This window comes from Oxyura jamaicensis, chromosome 5 (genome assembly GCF_011077185.1).
Source record: "Oxyura jamaicensis isolate SHBP4307 breed ruddy duck chromosome 5, BPBGC_Ojam_1.0, whole genome shotgun sequence".
NCBI lineage: Eukaryota > Metazoa > Chordata > Aves > Anseriformes > Anatidae > Oxyura > Oxyura jamaicensis.
The window spans coordinates 15,505,659-15,528,816 of NC_048897.1; the positions used below are offsets into that span (position 1 = coordinate 15,505,659).

Here is a 23,158-nt window from a genome sequence, read left to right on the forward strand (position 1 = left end):
AAATAATAAAAAATAAACTACAAAACTACTGTAGCATGGAAATGTGGACACTTTTTCTGTGAGATGGGGAGACATAAGTTTTGAAATACCTCAGCAAATACAGTTAGCTATGTATCTGTGGCTTTTACCTGAGATACATGGACAATATATAAACAGTATAACATGAACAGTAATACAAACAATATTACTGTTCAAGCCTACATGTTGAAGAAAGAATTTATTCCAAAGCAAAAAAATCCATACGTAAGATAATAGATTAAGCTATCTAGCTACTTCAATGGTTATATTAAAAAAGAATAATAGAGTTTTTTATCTTAGTTTCTTGTAAACTGGTCTTAGTTGCTTCCTCTCCAAGTACTGCAACTGATGCTACTGACAATTGCAATTCCATTCTAAAGTGCCAAATCTCTTCATATATGTTTTAGCATATGTGGGCATCTAATTAAGACTGTAGATCTTAGTCATTGTTATATAAATCATACTTTGGGACTGAACATCAAAATATTAAAGTACCTCATCACAGTTGCCCTGGGGTTTTTCTCATCATTTCTTTATATACCTGAGAGTTAGGTTACTATCAGCACTGTTATGAACAGACTTCAGATTACATGTAGAACATCACAAAATTTGTGCAGTATGTAGCTATTTAAAACATCTCCTGGGTTGACAAAAAGCATTCTTGTCAACCAAAAAGGAAATCAAAGTGGTGGCACCAGTGAATTAATTTAGAAGAGGGAATGCTCCCTGCTGGTTTACCCAGGTTGTTTAGATCTGTGTTGGAATGTAAAGTCTTCACAAAATACCCTTCACATAATTACATGTTTCCTCTTTTATTATACCCACCTTCCTAGATCTGGCTCCAGCCAGTCTGCTGGAAACAATTGCACTCCCTTCTAACCTGGTCACTGCTACTCTGCTGCTCTGTTTTACTGTGTTTACAGTAGCTCTCTTCTATCTTAATGGCAGCAGTGTTAAACATACATTACACTTACAGGTTTTTAGACTTTGGGAATCTTACGTTATGGAACGAAAAGTCTAACAGAGTTTCTTGTTGTACCTTACGTTCTTCTTCAGTCCTTTCCTATGCAAGTTTTTACTGAAAAATGTGGCTAGTATATTTTGGATCACCAGTTAGGGTGGCAAGTCTAAGTTTAAAATCTTCCTTTTGAACAGCAAGCATTTGTGTAAATGGAAAGATGCAAAGCTGAAACTGAATATAAGTGCTATTCTGTTCTAAAAATCTGCTTGTTGAATTTCTTCATTTCAAACTTCAACACCAATTAAAAAAAGTAAAAGATTGATTCTGATAGCTATGGTACAGTCCTCGCATCTTTCTGAATTGGGGGAAAAAAATATGCATAGAAAAATAATTGTCATGGGGTCATGGTGGCACTGAGGGCATATGCTTTGTAACAGTAATATGGTCAGGTCATGCTGCTTGGTCCTAAGAATAAAGTCTTTGATTCTATGTAGCAGTAAAAGTATTCAAAAATATGATCAAAAAGGATATGCTTATGTGTTTCTAGGTTAGGTCTACAGATGAGAAACTGTGAAACTATCTGAATGTAACGTTGTAAGCTGTGTAGAATGCTAGAGACCAGTAAAATAGTAACTGGCTCCAGTTTATAGAGATGTTCAGTTATAGGGTCTGTTACCAGAATAGAATTTTCTATCAAATATGATAAGTTTTTCTCATGTTTGTTTCCAAAACAAGATAGCAATGTCAATATCTTTAATATTCATCTCAAACTTCTTTGAAAACACTTGTCTTGGAATTGTAAGATTTCTGATTTTTGAGAAATTTATCTATATAAGTCAAGTAGATTTAATACTTTTGAAGAAAGTGGCTTGTAGAGGTGAGGAAAGAAACATATAGCAGGCAAGTATGTTTAAATAATTATGAACTCATTAGTGTTGTATTTAATGAGATCTGGATGCTATATTAAATGATTTTCGTATTAAATTGTAGTAAATAGTGCTACATATACTGTAGTAAACAGTGCTACATATGCTCTGGGAATTAAGATTTTTTTTTTTTGCAGTTGTGTGCTTTTGGAGTTTGCTATCATGAGTTTGAGAATTCTGCAACATCTCCCAGTGAATGCTGAGGTGTCTGCTTCATACTGGCATGGAAGTCTTATTTTAACTCTCCAAGTGAAGAGAACTATCAGAACAGTAGCCCTTGTTTATTAAGAAATGCAATTGTTTTGAGCCATATTAGTTTAATTTACAATTTCACAGATTTTCCTTGTGGTTATCACTGGAAATTTTAGGGATGGTCTATTTAAAAAGGTTTGGGAAAACAGATTTTAGTAGCCACGCAGGAAAGCATGATACTGCTCTCTGTATGATACTATCTGCATGTACAATCAGGAGAGATCAGAACCATAAAAAAAAAGTAGTAAAAAATAATTGGAGTTTGGGATATTTGAGAAGTCAGAAAAATGCTGCTTTTGATGCAACTGTTTTTTCCCCTTTCAACATATATGTACTATATTAACTGGCATGTTTTCATACACTTCCAGTGCTGTAAAATCAGTGCTGTCCTGTCAAATCCATTCTTTCCTTAAATCAGGCTGAAAATAATTATGCTGGTGTATAGGATGCTTACTTGTTTTGTTAATGACTGATTCCTAGAATGTTGTGTAGGTTGGGTTTTTGTTTGGGGGGTTGTGAGGATTGTTTGGTTTGGTTTGCAAATCATACCCTCTAAAGTTCTACTCCATTAGTTTATCTTCAGTGCTACTGTCTTGTAAAAATATTTATTTTCCAGATAAGTATTTTCAGTGTAAAGAAATCTGTAGCAACTCCTCCAGGAGCAGGTGTTCATTGAGATACTAAAAAGTCAGCCTTATAGTACTGTTTACTGATTTTGGATGAAACTGCATGCAAAATATAGTGTGAAAATAGTCGGTGTCTAATATAGCAGAGATCTCCCCAAAGTGATCACAGATCAAGAAAATGTGATGGTGTGAGAAGTCTTCAGTTTGAACTGCTTTTCTTTTTGGAGGAGGCAAGATTAAAATCATCAAAAAATAACAAAGAATGATCAGTTAGTACACCGTAGAACTGCAGAATGATTTTTGTTGCTGCAGTACCTTGTAGGGAATTTTTAGGCAGTAATATAGAGAGAGAGAGAGAGAGAGAGAGAGAGAACTCAAAGTTGAGGGGAAAAAAAAGATTTTAATGCTGAAAGGGTTTGTATGTGTGGAAAGAATGTCATCCTCCTAGAGACAGGGATAAGAGGCAGTAAAACTTCAGAGGAGATGATTAGCAGTGGGCTGAAATTTAGGGGGAATAACTAACGGAGAGCAGGAAGAAAAAAATACTTGCCTATGTAATAGACAAGGAAAGGAGAGGAAGAATGCAAAGGATATGTAAGAATAAGTACAGACATACTTTTTTTTAACTTAGAGATTTTTCTGTTATGTTTTTAATTAACTTAATTTTCCCACCTGCCATAAGAAATCTTGCATTTTTCTGTCCAAAAAAAAGCTGTGTACATAACAAATTTAACTGTATCTTCAGAATATTAATTTTTAATGTAGAAAAGATAAAATGTTAAAATTCCTTGTTCCACTCCAAGTGTAGGTTTTCAGAATCTGATAGAATGTAGATACAGGTTATCTTGCAGTGCATTTAACTACACCTAGTGATCCAGGAACAGATCAATGCATGTACCTTCAGACTTTCTTGTTCATCTCGGATTATGTATCAAGAAACATTCAGTGCATCAATATTGCATTTAATAATTTTTGAAATTTAATATGCAAACATATGTAAAAAATCAGCTAACTTAGTGGGGAAAAGATGTGAAACCTGTGACTTTGCTTGATAACGTTGTGTATGTATACCTGTAATGGTTTTGTAGCCAAATAATTCTGTGTGTTATTAATAACTGTTTCCCTTATAGTTGAAAATGAGCCATAAATAAATTTAAGTACAGACAGTAATATAGACAAGAAGCTTGTAGGTTGATTAATTTCAGTTTTTAAAACAATTCTCCTGTATTATTTTCTCTTTGTCTTTCTGTAAGAAAAATGCCTGAAATGAACATGAAGTTAGTTCAGCGCTCAAAAAACGTGTAGAATAAGTATACAGATAAAATTCCCAGTAGTACTAGATATTAGCGCACTAATGCTTTTTGCAAGGTGTAGCTTATTTCACTTGCAGAACTTCTAGTAATTGTGTACTGACAAAAGTGCTTGCTGCAGGTATGAGAAAACTCAGAGGCTGGGAAGACTTGCTCAGTACACAGTGTCCCTAACCCATACTGCCCTATCAGTAGCTGTTAGTTGCCATTATGGCCAAATTATGCACTAAGTTAAAATTACATCCTTGTAATAGGAAGAATTTAAACAGGTTTTTATCTGCTCTTTTGATGCATGTTTTCAGGTAATTCATGAAGGCTACATTTTGTTCTCAAATTTGCTGTATTAGTCAGTGATGCCTTTTCCTTCTGTCTTATTTCTGGAAGGTGGTCTTGGAATGCACGTTGAAGAAGGACCTCGTTTACAACAAAGTTACTCCAACTTTTTACCACTGGAAGATTGATGACAAAAAGTTTGGCCTCACATTTCAGAGTCCTGCTGATGCAAGAGCATTTGATAGAGGTATTCGGAGAGCAGTAGAGGATATTTCTCAAGGCATGTATTCAGATGAAGGGGCATTGATGTTTTTTTCTTTTTTTCTTGTGTTTAATAATGGAGATGATACTATGCAAAGTCCTTTGCTTCAGTGCCAATAGTATTTAAAGACGTGGAATGATTGATAACATATTGACATTGTAACAGTTTTAAAATAGTATTTCTGGCATTTTGAAAGTACCATTCATCCAAGCATCTTAAATTGTTTCACAAAAAGTACTGAGGTAATTCCCAAAACATCTCTACATAAAAAAGGATTGCTTTTTTTTTTTTTAAGAGGTGATTAAATGGAGGAAGCTGGAGTGTTACAGTGTCTTACTTGCATCTTCTCAGAAGGCTGTTACAGCTTCAGTATTCTTAAACTATAAAATTGAATGACTTGAGACCTTTTGAGATCTCTTTTTATCTACTGATAATTTCAGTTCATAGTTGAATTTGTGTACTAACAGTTGACACAGTAGCTCTGAGATTTATATGGGACTGTAGAAGAATTTTCTCTAATAATGATATGCCTAATTGGCTCTAGAGCTTCACTGACCTTGTGGAAGCTAGTGAACAAATTTAAGTTTTTAACACCTCAATTTTGAGATATATGAAAAATATATTTTGAAAATATGAAATATGTATATATATAGTGTTAGATGGGGGAAGAGAGGAATGGCAGAGAACAGGTATCCAGAGTGGAAAAAGCATGTCTTTCAGGCTTGTGAAAAAAAAAAAAAATCTGTGCTGTGGATTTAGGGGGGGGCTTCAATGTTTGTTACCGTATTAGCAAAGGGTAAAATGTGTTTTTGAAGGAAAATGCTTTTTGTCATACTAGAATGATTTTGAATTGTGCTGATCCCTGCAAGAGAAATAATGAGATGCTGACTCCTTTTCAGTCTTAGGGTCTCACAGTTGCTATTTCTGCTGATTTATAGCAAAAGAACATAGCACAACATGCACTCATGCTAACCAAATATATCTGCCTTTAATTTTCATAATGCTACATTAACAAGGATACATTCCCTTCCTTCAGACTTAGAATGACTCTTTGAAAATCCTTCATAAGAATGGTGTGAAGAAGATAGGAGTGTGGCTAGGAATATTTAGTAATAAAATCACAGAAAATAGTAATTAATAATACTTAACTAAAATCAACTTGAAATACAGTGATCTTCTGGTTAAAAAAGTAAACAAGCCAATATCATAGGTAGATATTGAAGGATGGTGTTGATTCTGAAAGCAGTATACAGTAAATAAAATAACTTTTTCTGTTTTATTTTTAAACCTTTTTTTGTAGGCTATCCACCCTCCCAAAATGATGTTGAAGTGGCAGAAGACTGCTTTCAAGTGAGTATTTTAGTTTTTATATTAATCGTGCAGTTATTTTTTTGAAGAAAATGTTTGAACAATTTGTTTAATTATTGTGAATAGGCAAATAAGAGCAACAGCAAAATTAAATTTAATGAAATAAGTTCCAGAAGAGTGATCTAGAAGATTTGTGTTATTGTCTGTCCTAAACTAAGTAGTCAATATTTAATCAATAGAATGATTAGCCATCGTGAGTTTCATTTTAAAATGCATCTTCTAGGTTACATCGTCGTTGGAGTAAAGAGAAAATTGTTTTTATTCAGACTCGCTTGAGGGATCAGGATCATCTTTTTCTTTTACAGACACATCCTGTTTGTTTTCCTAGATTTCACTCTGCAGCGGTATATGCTTCCAACACTGAATGATTGGGGTTGAAAAGATGCTGAGATAGTGGTAGAGGAATCTAGTCTAAACAAAGGCAGAAGTTCAGATAATTTTTAAAAATTCACTGAATATAAAGTAATCATTTGCGATTCATTTTTTTTACAGATCCTTATTTGTACTGTTTGATTTCTAGAGGTCATAATAGCAGGAGAGTTAATAACTTACTTACGTTGATAACTTACTTTACACTTTTACATTATGCTTCAGAGTTACGATACTTTACACAAATACCATATCAAATACTGTAATACTGCCTGGTAACGTGCAAGAATCTGTGTAATTAAAAAGCTACTAATATCAACAAATATTGAGACATTTGTATATACGGTAAATAGCTGTAACACAACTGAGTAAAAGCTACTTGTTTCTGTGTGTGCCTGTAATCTTGTCTTCCCTGTTCACAGTTTCAGAGAAGGCTTTTCTTTATTTACACAAACACTGACTCTTCAGACTGAAGATATTTAAATTAATGTGAAGCTGATGGAGAAACAAGTTGGCTCAGGGGTCTTAGTGAATTTTCAGAAAACTGATAATATTCCCAAAAGGTTTCTTGAGGAAAATAGTTCTGTTATTTAATATTAAATTCTTTATCAGTATGGATAGATGCAGTGTAGAACCTCTGCGACACAAAATCCAGAAAATTAGCAGCCTATTTTGAAGAATCAAATTGTTAACAAGGCAGTGGAGTATTTTGAAAGGATGCTGCAATGCAGTAGCAATGCAGAAGTGTCTCCTGATTTCCTTCTGTTTTATGGTGGAAGAAATTTCTTTGTGTAAGAGTTGGCCACTCAACCACCTGTTGTTCCTCTTTACTTGCAGTGCTTTATCTTACGGCATTTAAAATTGCTTTAAAATTGGATATTTTGGATTTACAGTAAGAATGAGTTCTTGACAGGGTGGAGGAATGTGGGCCAAAGCTAATGCTATCCTTAATAAGCTTTAAAAGACTTGTTTAAACATGCTTTATTACAAAGATTAATCGTTGAGCAATTTCTACAGGCCTAATGAGATTAGAGGCAACTAATTACCTCTTGATTATGCTGCCTAGTTACAATGTTTCTATATAAGGATGCCAAAGTTGAAGCAAATATATGTGATTTCACATATTTACAAAGTTTTGGTTTCAGAAAAGTGGAAAAAAGTTAATTTACAACATCTATTATATGTATTTGTGGGTACAGTCCAGTTTAGTGCAAACTTCTGGTAAAACTATCTGTGTCACATTCTATACAGGAAAACTTATTTCAAGACTTTACCACAACATGCATTGCCTAATTGTGGATTCATGCTCTGGGTAGATAAGAATTACCTGTTTTCTAGAGGCAAGAAAGCTGGCCAATTTATTTTACCAAATCTCTGCATACTAAAGTGAAACAAACAATGCTAGAAGTGTTTTCCTACTGCTATACCAGAAGGGGAGGGGGAGAGAAAGGGGAGAAATACAGGGGAGGCTGAATCATCCCTGGTTTAGCTATGCTTCATCTAAATAAAATTTATGTATCTAACTAGTCCATAATCACAGGGTTATGAATGTCAGCATAGAATTTTAGTTACAAAATACAGGTCTAGTCTTCGAGAACAAATTCCTGGGAAATACTACATAGTGGACATATTCTGCTCAGTGATTAATTCCCTCCTTCTTCCAAGAATGATTCTCTTGCAAGTGGAACTTACTCCACTATATGTGTGTATGTGTGCATGTGAATATATATATATAATATATATATTTGTTTACTTGAAAGACTGGTAAGACCATTTGGTTTAACTTATGTATTGGAGAGCCTGACTTGTTCCATCCCCACATATATACATTCGTACATACACAAACAGTTTAAAAGCATAATGATTTCTTTTTTTCCCTTTTATTCTATAAGCTGTTCTCCCAAGTATCTTATAGTAGTTTTGATTAAAAGTCCTATTAAGAGTTTTGAAGTATATTTATGGAAGGACATTTTAGAATGTGGGTAGAAGGTTAGAGATTTACACCTGCATGTAAGCATCCCAGCTGCCCTCATGTACACTAATGTTTCATCAGTACACTACTCCAGAACTGCCATTTGTAACCTCTGAGGAATTAAGTACAAAAGATCAAACAGTTGAGCTTATGACTACTTAATATTTTTCAAACATCAGAATATATTTTTCTCAGAAAGAGAAAAGGGTTAAGTAAGCAACTTTTCATAGCATCCTGGTCTATGGATTTATTTCTGTTTCCGCCCTGTAGTAACTGTCATATCTATTGGTATTCTTCAGTTTCAGTTGTACTTCATTAGTTAGCATGATAAATAAAGTCCCCAGTATGTCATTGAGGTATGTTTGAAAACTTTATTTTTAATAGGTCCTTAAACAGTTAGATCATCTGCCGTCAAGGTGTTTTGCCTATGTTGTTCTAGGAATCCAATATTTAGCAGATACATTTGAAATATGAATATAGTATTAACTCTGTACGTAAATTTCATTAGCAGTGGTTTGTGGTTTTTGTTTGTATTTTGTTGGTTTTAGTTTTTAAAAATCAAAATTACTAGTAATGAATAAAGAATAACAGACTTCTGTATATAGAATAACAGATCTGTGCTACAGAAAGGAAAGGAAATGATTCAAATAAGACCAAAACGCATAGCCTTCTGATCTAGTCAGGCAAATAGCTGTTACCCCAATACCTACCTGTAATAGGTATTATCACATGTTGTAGTTATAGCAGGTAGAAATACAGGTTGCTCAAAACTTACATGTGCAACTCTTAAATGTATATCAAAAGATGGAACTCCTGTCTTGCACTTTCTAGGCTAGCATTTTGCTCATGTTGTTGGATCTTGGCTTACTAGACTTTATGTACTTGAAATACAGTCTCTCAGAGAAAGCATCCTTTTTAATGAAGATCAAAACCAGCTTTTAAGAAGACATAATTTCATTGTAGCTTCATAGATATGTTAACAAATAATGTTAAAAGCTTAATAATAAAAAAAAATCATTTAAGGTGTTCATACTTGCTTTTAAAGATTGCTTAAATGATGAAAATTACTTTTATTTAATGAACATACTATGTAAGAATTGTTTGTATCATTAAATAAGTCTCATTCATAGTTCTACTAGATTAATTTGAAATAGAAACATACAAGTGAGCTAATGCAGAGCTGTCTGACTTCCTGCAGTGTTTGTAAATATACTGCAAATGTATATGTATTTATATGGTAACATACACAGGGAATTTGTTTTGGTAGGAGGCTTGGATTTTTTTGGTATAAAACCAGCTATTTTGAATGCAGTAGACAAGCAGCTTGTTTAAGTCAGTTTGCTTGTTTGCTTAGAGATTGGCTCAGATTCTTGTCCTCTACGAAATACAAACTTCGCACTCTAAAACTGATCTAGCTTAACAAAACAAAAAAGAAATCAGGATTGGTGTTTTTTTCTTAGAAGTAAATCTAACTAAATGAAATCTAGAGTTCATGCATTTAAAAATATTCTTAAATGCACGGTTTTTGAAACTAGAATGAAGAAGTCTTACTTTTGAGTACTGAAAAATATAGCAGTTGAGTCTTGTCAGTTTGTTGATTCAGACCTTGGTGTTACTCAGAGGCTATCAATGTTTTAACAGTTCTGAAGTAATAAAAATGAAATGAAGCACTTAAGCTCATGAGTTTCTTACTGCTGGCAGAAGAAAACTGAAAGCTTATAAATTATAAGTTTGTGGGTTATTTTTAAAAAAAAAAAAAAAAAAAGATTGGCTTTCAGAAATAAGTATATTGATGTTTTTGCCAATACAAATGGGAAAAGTCATGTAAGTTAAACAAAAATTCAGTGGCTTTGGTGCAGGCAAGAAAGACCTAAATGGTTCATGTGCCTCTTTGGAAATGTACTATTTAGTGAGCATTTGATTTATTCTGTCTGTAAATAAGTTTGTACAAATTTTATTTTACAAATATAATTTGACATTATAATTTGTAAGGAAATCTGAAATAACTTACACTTGACATTGTTTGTGTGGAGAAAAACATACTACATGACTGAACACTAAAGATTAGCAATATTCAGTGTACGTTATTTTACTAGGTGTAATTCCTGGAAGTAAAAGTAATATTAATTTATTATCAACTTACTATAGGAGCTAAATACCTAATAATATAGGAGCTAAAATTACTTAGGTTTATCAGACCTTTTTGTGGAGTAGTATTCAAAGAAGAGGTATTTCTTTTTTTTTTCTTGCCAGTATCTATAACAGCCTGTCCCTCTGTTATTTCCTCAGAGAGTTACACTTTGTGTCTTAATTTATTAGCTTCTTCCTTGGAATCCCTGATAACCTCTAGTATGCTTTATATGTTCAAGTAGAACAGCCTTAGAAGAAATATGTCAAATGACGTATTTTTTTTAACTATAAACTGCATAAAACATTCAGAACGTGTCAGAAATACATACCTGCTTGTAATAGAATTTCTTTGCCAACTATGGAAGTAATTGTTCCATCTTAGAAGTGGCTAAAGCAGAAAGACGTTACTCAAATGTCTTTGAAACCTGTATCATTTATTCACAGTTAAAAGTTACAGTCAAAAATGTAAACTCTTGTTGTGTTGGTTAGCATCAAACAGCAGATTTTCAGGCCTCAAGGGAAGTAAAAACAAGAGCTGGGATGCAGTGGAAATGTGGTCTCTCATACATCCTTCTGTGTAATCATTAAACTTAGAGCAGAACATTTTTAACAATGTTTGCAGAACAATGTTGAATTCTCTCCCAGACTTAACTCTGGCAAACTGGGAGAAGTAAGGAGAGAGAACTTGAAGAAGAAGAGAAGCTCAGTCTGGTTTTCATTTTCTCTACAGCTGTCATCTGGCTTTGAATTCTGCTGGAGAGCTACAGCTGGAGTCATTTTATTGCTTTACCCAGCATCCTTTTGCCTGTGCGCACAGAAATGTTTTAGTAGTCTTGGAAAAAAAAATTCAGAGTATCTCTTAGCAACCATAGGACAGTAATTATTATACCAGCAGCTGGGAGCAAACCAGATTTCCGTTGTGCATTAAAAACTGGCGTAGGTTACTTTACAGATGATACTGAATAACCTATGCCAGTACTGTACTTTGCAGGCTGTGGTTGAAGGATATTGAATGTGGGCGGTGTAATTGCTTTGGACAGTAGAAAAAGGGAATGCGTGCATCTGTGTTTGTGTGTAATACTCTGTATATTTAATATACCAAGTTTAGTTCTTGTGGAAAACTTCACATTTGCTTTTCACTTGAATGCATTTCCAAAACAATAGCATTTTTGTTTCTAGGGCCTCTTCTGTCAGGTCATCAGTATTTCCATTATAAATATGGGTTTTCAGGTGTTTATAACCCGGTCATAAAACATCGTATTGGAGCAGAACGTGTCTGTCCAAAGAAAGCCTTTTTGATACTAGTAAATGTGCTTTAGCTGCGTCTGAACTATCACTTTGATTAAAAACACAGAGTTTAGAATATTCATCTAGCATTTCTGTAGTTCTGCATAATAAATATTTATAGACTAAAGATGGTCAATGACCTACGTGCTTTTCATTTTTGTTAAATATCAGAAGTTAGGCCATATCCACTTACCTGCAGTGTCCAGGCTGGTAAGCTGAGCATTGTTCTTTTTTGAACAATGAATTGAATTGTTCATTGCACAGCTCACCCAAGGATAATGATTGTCATGTGGGCAAGTATCCGTTTTTCCTTGGGAAGGAAGGAGTAGCAGTTTTTGCACCTCCTTCATCCTTCACGCTAGACCACTCAAATTGATAATAGCTTTAAGGGAACTCAACTTGCAGGTTAGGTAGTGCTTTTTACGGTGGTTTCTATAAAATGCCTTCTAGCTGTTAAGTGTGTTTCTAGCTTAAATAGTTTCTGCTTGTAAGCATTTATAACATTGCTCAAACCAAAAATAGTTGTAGGCTTTTCTTCTTCATTCTGAATGCAGGTCTCCTGTGGTTCAAAACAATGTTTTGGAAGATTTTTATATCATTGGGGAATGTACCTGCAGGAGTACATCCTTGCTGGCAAGATGTTCGGTATTGCACTAATATTTGATGCTTTTTTGCTCTAAAAATAAGTATACTTCCTTGAAATCTAACTCTAGCTAGTCATTTTAACATTGTTTTGTACTCCTTTCCCAGCAGTATTTGACCAGAAAATACAGTGGTGATTGCTTCGTAGTGTTGTCATGCTTGAGGACCTGCAAAAAGTGCTTCTTTTTTGAGTTTTCAGTCTTCATTTTTCAGCTGAACTTTGACCTCACTGAACTAGTGTCTTTCCTTTCATGGGACAGATGTTCACTGGTATTAATTAAAGCTGATTATTAAGTACTCAACTTTTTCCACTCAGTGCTTCTGAACATTATATAAATTCTTAGTGATGAGTTGATTTTCTTCTAACCATCAGCAGCAGAGCAACTGCTTCAACTTAATCCAGTTGTATTATTTGATGCGAAGACTTTTATCTACATCAGGTGCTAATGCAATCTCAGAATAAGTTCCTTAAGTATTTTGATAAACAAAGACTTAGCAATTCAGTATTAGTACTTAACCTGCCAAAATTTCAGGTTTGCCTCTTCCTCAGTAGCTTTCTGCAGTATTTTTTTATTGTTTGCACCATTCATGTTTTCTTGATGTGTACAAATCCTTATTAAGAAATCCTCATACTAAAACTGAAACACTCTTATCACTGGAAGCAGGATGATGCCAGAGGTTTCTCAGTGCTATCAGATGATGACAGCCAGTTAACTTTAGAGTGTCTTTCAATGCAAACAAATCACTGTACAACAAAACATTTTTGGCAACCTATTGGGGTTTTTATCACTATGCTCCACTGTATCCTAAGTATATCCCAGTTAGTAGCTTGAAGAATGAGAAGTGTTTGTTTTTCTGTTCTTCTCAGAAAATTGGATCATCTTACAAGCCCATGTTCCACCCAAACATACTTCCTCTTCCTCATTCTGAGTGGCATACATCCTGTAGATATCTCATTATACAATGCCACATGGTCTTATGTTTGTATCAAACTGCCTGATGTAACCTTGATTTCAAAGAGACAGCCATTAGTTGTTTAATATACACTTGCTGTAATTAGATATTCTAATTGAGCCAGTATATGCTAAAATTGACTCTCTGTTCCTTTCCAGCTGATCTGTTAAGCGCAGTATTGCTCTAATTTATTAAAAGGTCTGACTAGCTTTAGCCTTATTAGTCTCAGAATTGTTTTTCTCCAGTTCTGTATTTGTAAATATTGTCAGCCTGGTGGGTAGCTAGAGAAAGCATCATCTCAGGGCCTGGACTTAACCCCTCCTACCTTAAAGACGTTCCTCATGTCTGATTTGGCAAGCAAGCTAAAGGCCTGTGTCTTTAACCCTCAAGCTGTGTATACTCTGCAGAGAGTCAACTCTCAGCTTCCAAGGCTGACTCATGGTTAAGAAAGTACTTGCACATTTATATGTACTTAAAAATGTATTAAAAAAAATCTGTTAAATGCTTCTAACAAACTGTGTAGGATATTAATGCTTTTATGCATGAACTTGGTGGGTTTGATACAGTTATTGTGTAAATGCAAAATCATTTCAGGAGTGTTCTTGTGTATTCTAGAGTACTCAAGAAAACACATCCGGTTCATTAATGAAAGACCACCTTTTCCAACACGAAACTGTAGTAACCAGTGAACCTTACAACAGTTTGAATTTAAGGCCTTCAGCATTTGAGGATTTCAACACCAGGAGAGCCTGTTTTCCTAGCCAACCTAACCAGGTAAGACCACCAACAGAGGCAATTCTTTGCTTGCTGTACTACTGGCACAGGATGCAGTTTCTGACAAGAAAGCATTTTCATTCTAAATCCCTGTTTGTAGTATTATACTCTGGACTTCTTGAAGTGATCAATAAGCTTTGCAGCTGAAACATGACAGCATTATTATGGCAGACGTAATGCTTTGCAAAGGTTTTTACCTGTAGCAGACTACATGAAAAAGTCCTCTTTATTCAAAGTCAAATTTCTGTATTACAGACTTATGTATTTGCAGCTTTGAACAGTTATTTATATTTGTGTAAAAAATGTAAACTGGCCATGGACTCAATCTCAGTTACGTGTGTACTAATCATAGTGTTTTGATTAGGAGTATTTTAAAGTATCTTGAAAACGTGTATTTAGGGTGCATTACACAGTGGGGCACTTCTGCTGCATATTTTTAGTGAAACTTTGTTTATGCTCTCTGACTATTAAACTAAAATATTCAGTGTTGGTACAGAAGGAAAAAGTGTAGATTGGTTATGCATGAAAGGCATTAAGCAGTTAGCAGACATTCTTAAAAGAGGAAAGACCACTAACTTGAAGAAGGCTGATGTACTGACATTTTTGAAAAGATGTCATGTTTATATGACATGAGATTGAAAAGGCAATGTTACAGCTTTTTCTTTAACAATATTCATTTTGCTTTTTTCTCACAGAGCCAATCATTTTGGTAGAATGTAGAGGTAGACTTATTAGAGAGATAAGTAATTTGAGGGTCTAATGCCTAGAAGCAAACAGATTGGGAAGCTTTTAGAAGAAGTTTAATAGCATGTCAAAGCAGAATGAAAGTTCAAGTAGTTGTGAGCACTTCATCAGAAAATATTTCTACACCGTGAAAAAACACTTTTTTGTGTGCTGGGTCATTCTTGCAAAGATAGGATTGTGTTAAAGTCTTGTATCAGCTGCTTTCTAACTGCCTTATTACGCAGAAGGAACAGTCATATCTGGAGAACTAATGAAAGTTTAAAATTATGGATTTTTATTGTTGATCTGTGCCAATTATCTTCTTGTATAAATCACTTCATATGTTTGCTTGTTCTGTTTGTCAAGATAAGTATTCCTCCTTCTTCCTATTTACTTGCAAAGAGAATTTAAGAATTTCTTTGAGCAAGATGGATGATGAGGTTATCATAACTAGTATTTATTGGCTGCGCTAACTAGTGATGTATATGCTGTTAGTCTTCATTGCATTGTAAAGAAAAGTGCATTAGCTTAAACAGCATGTATGTTCTAAGAGCATATACAGAATAGGCTAGTGAGGAAATAATTTAAGCTGTGATATAAAACATACCATGCTTTTTGCATAGCCCTGTAGTGCATGTTAAAGCAAAGGCAAGTCAACAAAACCTCCCAGTCTGTATATGCACACACTTCTGAGCTCTGTGCATGTGGCACAGCAGATTTTGAGGTAAATACCAATTTTGTTTCAATTACCTATAAATAGATCTGAACACTTAGTGTGCTTGTAAGTCAAATAGTACATGCTGAAACTAAAGAAGTGATTAATGACCGTTCAAATCCTTTCCTGTAATACTGTAAGAATCATAAAATCAGTCAGGTTGAAAATGACCTCTGAGATCCTCTAGTCCAACCTTTAACCTAGTACTGACAAGTCCACTACTAAACCATGCTATTAAGTTCTACATCTACGTGTTCCTTGAAGACCTCCAGGGATGGTGATTCAACCACTACCCTAGGCAGCCTATTCCAATGCCTAACAACCCAACAACATTACAATGCCAACAATGAAGTAAAGGATTTTTTTCTAACATCCAGCCTAAACCTCCCCTGGCACAACCTGAGGCCATTTCCCCACCTTGCTACAACTGTCTTTAAGGTAATTGTAAAGTACAATAAGGTCTCCCTTGAGCCTTATCTTCTCCACGCTAAACAACCCCAGCTTCCTCAGCTGCTCCTCATTAAACTTGTTCTCTAGACCTTTCACCAGCTTCACTGCCCTTCTTTGGACACTCTCCAGCACTTCAGTGTTCTTCTTGTAGTGATGTTATTTAAGAAAAAAAAAAAATACCCAAGTCCTTCAGCTCCTCATCTTTGGGTGTGTTTCAGTTAAATTCTGTGCTTTGGTATGTTATATTCAGCTGCTGTTGTCCTTGTATAGTAGAGTTTCAACTAGAGCAGTCAGGTGCATCCATTTGTTTGAGGGAACTCAGTGAAGGCTGCAGTACTGAGAAGGTGTCCATGCCTTGTGTAAAGGTGAAACCCTTCAAGTAAGGAGTAGTACTAGTAAGTTCAGCCATGTCAACAATTTCTCCCTGATTTCCAGTTGGCTAATTATGTTCATAATGAGCTTCTCTGTGGAGTTTGGCTGTAATATTCTTCCTCACTTCCTGCTTCAACTGTTACACATAGTTTGTACCTGTACTGAGATATTCATCTCGAGGACTAGGTTGGTTATTTTCATTGAGTTTTGCTTGTAGCTATGCCAAATATAATCTGGGCTTCATACAGTTTGTAAGTTTATGTATCTTATGCTTTCAGATAGGTCCCATTAAATACCCAACATGTAAGTATCTTATAAATAAAGCTCTTCCAATTTTTTTCCTGCATTTATCACAAGTTTTCCAGCATTTATCACTTCCTTTCTTAATTAATGATTTCTTGTTATTAGTTGCCTACATACAGTTGTAATATGTCAGACTTTTAGCATTTTAGTAGGTGTTTGGCTGGAGATTTAAAAGAAATCAGTTGTGCATGTGTTATGCTCAAACAAATAAGAAAGACTGAGGAGAGATCAGATTTTAGAGTTGTTGGTATTTGTAGTGATTTTTAGTGGCTATTTAATGTATGGGAAATGTGAGGTCGAGGGTGGATTTTTTAATTTTTTTTGTTTTTATTTTTTCATTTAAACAATTCATTTTTTATAATTCATTTTTTATCTTGCATGCTTAGTGCTCTGTTTGAGTAGTGGGGTAAGGATCCTTTGTGCTTGTAACACATGCAGTGATATTTTTGATACTTCTTTCCCATTAAATTTATGCTGTTAATGGTTCAAAAAAGACAATTATCCATAGCCTATTGTTTTAGCATCGATAACTTTCTCCTTTTTGAAAACAGACTAGAGTTTGGAAGCAGTCTGTTTTCATAAGTAAAGGGTTGGCCAGCTTGCATCAGAGCCTGGGAAAATAAGGACGATCAGTGATGTCAGCTGAATAGGATATGGCCTTTCTTCACACCATATCCTCTAGATCTCGTGGAAATCCAACTAAGTGGCTTGGAGCCAAGACAAAAATTGTTCTTGTTAGCATACTGCAGTTGAAGCTCATAGGGCAAAGCAGCTCTAATCACAATTCTGTAATTAATGTATATCACACAAGGATTACCGAGCAGGGAAGTGGTGGTTAGAACAGGCTACAGATATGCCAACTTCTGATTATGTAAGAATTTTTTAAGAAGCTATTCCGTCCTCTTCTGCCTTCTACCGCAATATTGAGACATGCAGACTTCCATGCAGTAGGAGCATAGATACATGCAAAGTGAAACTGTAGTGTAAACTTAAAACATCATCTTCAGTAAAGCTTTGTTTCACACTGCAGCAGATTAGGGACATGCTAATTCTCATTAAGTTCATCAGTACTAATAAAGCTATGATATGGATGCCAAAGATGCGTTCCCAAGTAATTCCTGAATCTGGGAGAATTTTTCAGGCTAATGGGTTAGGGAGTGCTTTTCAGTCTTTTTTGTGAGATGTTTTGCAGACTGTGCACTTGACAGGAGGAAAAAAAAAAAAAAAAGGCGGAATTAGACTTGAAGCTCAGTTATATTCTGGCTCTGATTATAATAGCCCTACAGTGTAGGAAAATAATTGCCTGTCTGTAAGGCAGGCATACTGGGACATACTGAGACTTTTGCTGTTTTGCTGGACTATCTGCTGTTTTCAGAAGCTTCTTCCATACATGTGCTAAATTTTTATCCTGTTTGTCGTTATTTGCACATTTTCTTAGAAGTTACTTGTAATGTGATTTCAGTGACATTCCATGGCAGCCTGCTATCTTACATTTGTATCTAAGATCTGCAATATTTCAATTCTGATGTTTCAAATTCATCACCTTCAAAAACTTTTTCATACCCCATTGCACATTCCTTGTTACTTGCCCATTAAGGTAAAAAGTCTTAAATTATGGTCAGTTCCTTACAAGTTGAGAATTTTAAAAGTACTTATTCCTTTGTCCACTGGTGTCCTAAACGAACCAATCTCAGTAAAGTATTGTATGTATTTGTTTGTAAGGGTGAGATGCATTTAGAAGCCACTGTTGTTGAACACAATAAATTTGTCTGATCATACTACCGAACCTTACAGAATATTATTCTTCATATGGCAAAATCTATAGTTATAGTAACCTATATTCAGTACTATAGTAGCAAAAGTGGAGGAAGTTTGAAAATTCAGAGCAGGAATAAAGGCTAAGGAAAGCTTCTCCTTAGATAGCATGAGCAACTCAACGTGAATGTATCAGGGAGTTAATCCTAAAGATTGTCACTGACACACGAAACCAGCAAAGCCACATAACGCATCATTGATCTGTGGAATTAATTGCTACTGTAAGATGTTAAAACCCAAATTTTGAGCATAACACAGAACAGCATCAAATTTTATGTGGATGCCAAAATATACAGAGTAAAAAGTCAGGAAGGAATATAAAACCTCATGGTGCCAATATCATGAGGAAGTCTGTAAATTGTATTGGCAATAAACCAAAAAACTTATCTTCGTGAGGCAAGGAAAAAATCCTGCACTCCAATTATTACATTGTAGGTGGACGTTAATCTAGAACTTCGCTATAGTAAACTAATCTTGCCTTTGCCGTTTCAGGTACCACCGAAGTCCATCAGACACGTTAGCTTTCAGGATGAAGATGAAATCGTAAGAATAAACCCTCGTGATATTTTGATACGTCGTTATGCAGACTACAGGCATCCTGACATGTGGAAGAACGACCTGGAGAGGGATGATGCAGACTCAAATATACCATTTTCTAAATCAGACAGTAAAAAATCTGACTATTTATACCCATGTGGGGATGGAACTAAGCTGAATTCCCTGAAAGACTCAAAGAGTTCTGTGGTATTTAAAACTCAGCCTTCCTCATCAAAATTTAAAAACTCGAAAAGAAGAAAAGAGGATGGTGAGCGCTCCCGCTGTATATACTGCCAGGAAAGGTTTAATCATGAAGATAACGGCAGAGGAAAATGTCAAGATGCTCCAGATCCTATTAAAAGATGTATCTACCAAGTTAGTTGCATGCTTTGTGCAGAGAGCATGCTGTATCACTGCATGTCGGACTCTGAAGGAGATTTCTCTGATCCTTGCTCATGTGACACTAGTGATGACAAGTTCTGCTTACGCTGGTTAGCACTGGTAGCACTGTCATTCATTGCTCCGTGTATGTGCTGCTACCTCCCCTTGAGAGCATGCCATCACTGCGGTGAGGTATGTGGGTGCTGTGGAGGGAAGCATAAAGCTGCAGGATGAATCAGTCTTGTGCCAAACAGAGCTGAAAAATCTTTGTTTCCAGGAAGCATCTAACTTGGATTTGTAGAAGCTTTTTGGCAAGCTGAAGGGAATCTTCTTTCATGTAAGAGAGATGCTTGATGTGGAAGAAGCAAGGAGACTTGTCAGACCTTGGCATTTTACAAGTGCTAGCCATGCCTATTTCCTTTAAGTGCGTGGCATTTGTTGCAAGTTGTGAAGGAGATTTTGCAAAGGAAAGCCTGTTCTTATTATTGGCTATAAAATGAGTATATAAACTATGATTATACTAAAAGGGATTAACTTTTGCCACTTTGTACATTCATGGTTTAGGTGAGGGGGCTCTTTTAAAAGGATTAAAACTTATCTGAGGGGAAATTTTAACTAAAAGTGCACTAGTGACAGTTGATTAAGATTAAGAAAAGTTAATACTCAGCAAATGAGAAATGAAACTGATTTTAAGTGCAACTAAATCACTTATTAATAGTTTTTTGGAAGCAACTTTATGTATAAATAACAAATGTTTATATTTAACTAAATGTGTAAGGTACGAATTATTACATGTTATACTTCCCTTCCCTCTGATCTAGTAGGTATGGACCATATCTACTGTCACATTCCATGGTAGTATTTTAAATATTTAATTAGTTAATTTAGTTGCATTTTTATTCCAGATGGACAAATTGATATTTTCAGTCCTGTTTCCCTTCAGCTACAGTTTGTGTTGAGTTGTATCCATACATTCTGATAATCTAAAAACCTTTAAAATATTAATTATTCTAGTCTTGAGTGACCAATATTTTTTGTTAAGCACAGATGTAATTGTCTAAAATGTTCTTGTTAGAACATAACATTTATTTTTATATATAAATGACTTTGATTTCAACATAATAGCAAAAAGGAAGTTGTTTCTGTTGCTCAACCAGCAAGTTGTTTTCTTTTGGGGTGTCCTCCAAAAATACTTTTATTACATATACAGATGTTCATTAAGCAAAAGGTACATTAAGACAGTTGTAACAAGTTGTCATCAGTGTTCTTGTTTATCCTTCTGTTAAACTAGGATCCTGTTCAGCTGTTTATCAAGTACTATGATTAAAACAAGATTAATAACAAAATTGAAATTGTTTTCATTATTTTGAATTGCAACTTTTTCTTACTTGAACAAAACAACTGTTTATTTGAACAACAGCAAAAGACAACAGAAGACTTGAGAAATAAATTACAGCCCAGGCAAAATCGGAGTGAACTTAATTGAGTGAATTTGGAGGGAGCATGGGGAGTGGGAAGGGGGTGAGAGTGTGTGTGTGCGCGTGCACGTGTGTGTAAGCACATGCGATAGTGTGCACAGCATTTGTTATGGCTTTGTATTTACGAAGTGTTTAACTTTCAAATAAGAATTAACCAGTTAACCCTTAGAGTTTTTTTTTTTTTTTAAGAACATTTCATGTTTTGCTGTCGTGAAGTAAGAAACAGTTACTTCTCATTGAAGATATGTGAAACACTAAAAATAGTTCATTAGGGAAAGTGCCTATTTGCTATCATGGCTGGAGTGGGCAGATTGTCCTCAGAGTACCCTTCTTGTTAAAAATAATAATAATAATAATAAAAATAACATGACTTACTTTTCTCTCTTCCTATGCATTTTCAGTATATTTTCTGTAGCTTTTTGTTCTGCATGTATCAGTGCCCTGAATTTTCCTTTGTAGCCCAGAAGTAAAAGAAGGAAATGTATATCATCTGTCTGTAAGATACTTTTTAAAAGAAAACATTTATATTTATATTACAGCTTGAATCAACCACATTGTGTACATAGCTCATCTCAAAGTATTATTTCACATTGAAAAGAAGAAACATATATTGATAACTGTAGAAGTTACGAAAGAGCTTCTAGTTTTGTATTAAGATTGGATGAATTAAGTCCAAGAATATGACACTGTAGCAGCAGTCTTGGTTTTTACTGTTTATATATTTGAAAGCTGCTACTCTGGTTGATCTTCATGCTTCACACATTTTCAACTTAACTTGGTTGCCTGGAATAGACTGTTAACTTTAAAATAAATAAATAAAATGGTAAAGTCTTTCTTGTGAATGAGAGAAATTGAATATTTGTAAGTGCTAGGTTCCTAACTCAAGGTGAAGAGAGCTATGAGCAACCTAAGAAAAGAACTTGCTGGCTGTATATAGGTAAATGCTGTAGAATCCTGTTCTGTATATACTTCAGAAAGAAATGAGGTTAACAATTTCCTCTGAGCACTATATAACATAGTGAAACTCCTGGTCCTGTACTGTATTTTATATGATATATGATTTAATATTTTTATTAGTGTGTGCATTAATATTTTCATCTTGCATTTTTAACCACTTCGCTGCTAAAAATGTTTTCATTTTTTGCTTTCCTCTTTAAAGGCTTGATCCATCTTAAAAAAAAAAGTTAATGACATGTCATGTTCACCTTTCCTTCTTGTGATGGAATTTGCAGTCTGCCCCTTTTTAAGATCAATGAAGAAAAGTGCAAAAATACAGTTATGGAAGGGTATGGTTTTAGAATGATGCACACATACTTCTTTTTCTGGTGTTAGGGATCTTATTCATGTTTGCAGGTATGAGAAGGGTAATGAAAGGTGGACATGCAGCAAACCCAGTCCAGAACTGGCTCTTAAATCCGTGCATCTTTTGTTTTTGACAGCAAGTAAAATTTATTTTTCCTTTTATGAACTACTTTCTTAAGCATTTGGGAAAAGAGAACTGCCTTCCCCAACCCTTACTCCTTCCCTCTCCCTGGACATCAGAACTGTAGCTTGTCAGGCATGTAGTAGCAGCGCATTGTGTTGCTTAGAAGGGAGACCTAAGCCTTGGGAAACCATCACTGCATATTAAGTCCCTCGCTTACTGAAAGCCTCAGTTACCATGAAAATTAAATATTTCCCCTTGAAAGGAAGTGAAGGAAGAAGCCAAATGACAGCGGCACTCGTGCACCATCTACTGGTGGAGAAACATTCAGGCTTTATCCAGGCACAAGCTCTGATTGCGAGGTAATTTAACAGGCTGTTGGTGCAGCACTCAACTTATTTTTGAGCTTATAACTATGAACATAAAATAGTATCCTGGAATCTTACAGGGATTCTTTATTTCATCGTTCCTATTCAATTTCCTATGAAATTTTACAGTATTAATTGAAAGTAAAAATTATTTAATAATACGCCTTGTTAGGCTGTTGGAACTATTTTAAATCTATTACATAAGAGCCTAAGAATCAGGAATGAAACAAAAATTCTTTGGGTTCTGTCAGTAGATGTAAGAGTTTTACTTTCTCCTGGAGTTACTTCCAGTAGCAAGTGAAGGCATATGTATATTCATGCAGAAGAAATCTGGCTTTTTGCTTTGTGATGTGAATTACGTTTGAATATGCACAGGTGTGTCTGTGCACTTGCACATGCAGTTCAGTAGTTATGAGGGTACACCTACAGCTGTGTGCAAGATTAAAGCAATATTCTGAAAATAATCTAC

The 23,158-nt window shown here is 34.9% G+C and overlaps 1 protein-coding gene across 3 annotated transcripts in view; it reads left to right on the forward strand.

Moving 5' to 3' along the window:
- Window positions 1-21,701, forward strand: part of SPRED1 (sprouty related EVH1 domain containing 1) — a 58,246-nt gene extending 36,545 nt beyond the window's left edge. For all 3 annotated transcript variants that reach the window (XM_035329123.1, XM_035329122.1, XM_035329124.1), the window contains exons 3-6: window positions 4,478-4,646; window positions 5,929-5,978; window positions 13,966-14,124; window positions 18,995-21,701. In XM_035329123.1, coding sequence (XP_035185014.1) covers window positions 4,478-4,646; window positions 5,929-5,978; window positions 13,966-14,124; window positions 18,995-19,654 — 1,038 coding nt within the window. In that variant the 3' untranslated portion in view covers window positions 19,655-21,701. The remainder of the gene's footprint in view (window positions 1-4,477; window positions 4,647-5,928; window positions 5,979-13,965; window positions 14,125-18,994) is intronic.
- Window positions 21,702-23,158: the final 1,457 nt, after the last annotated feature.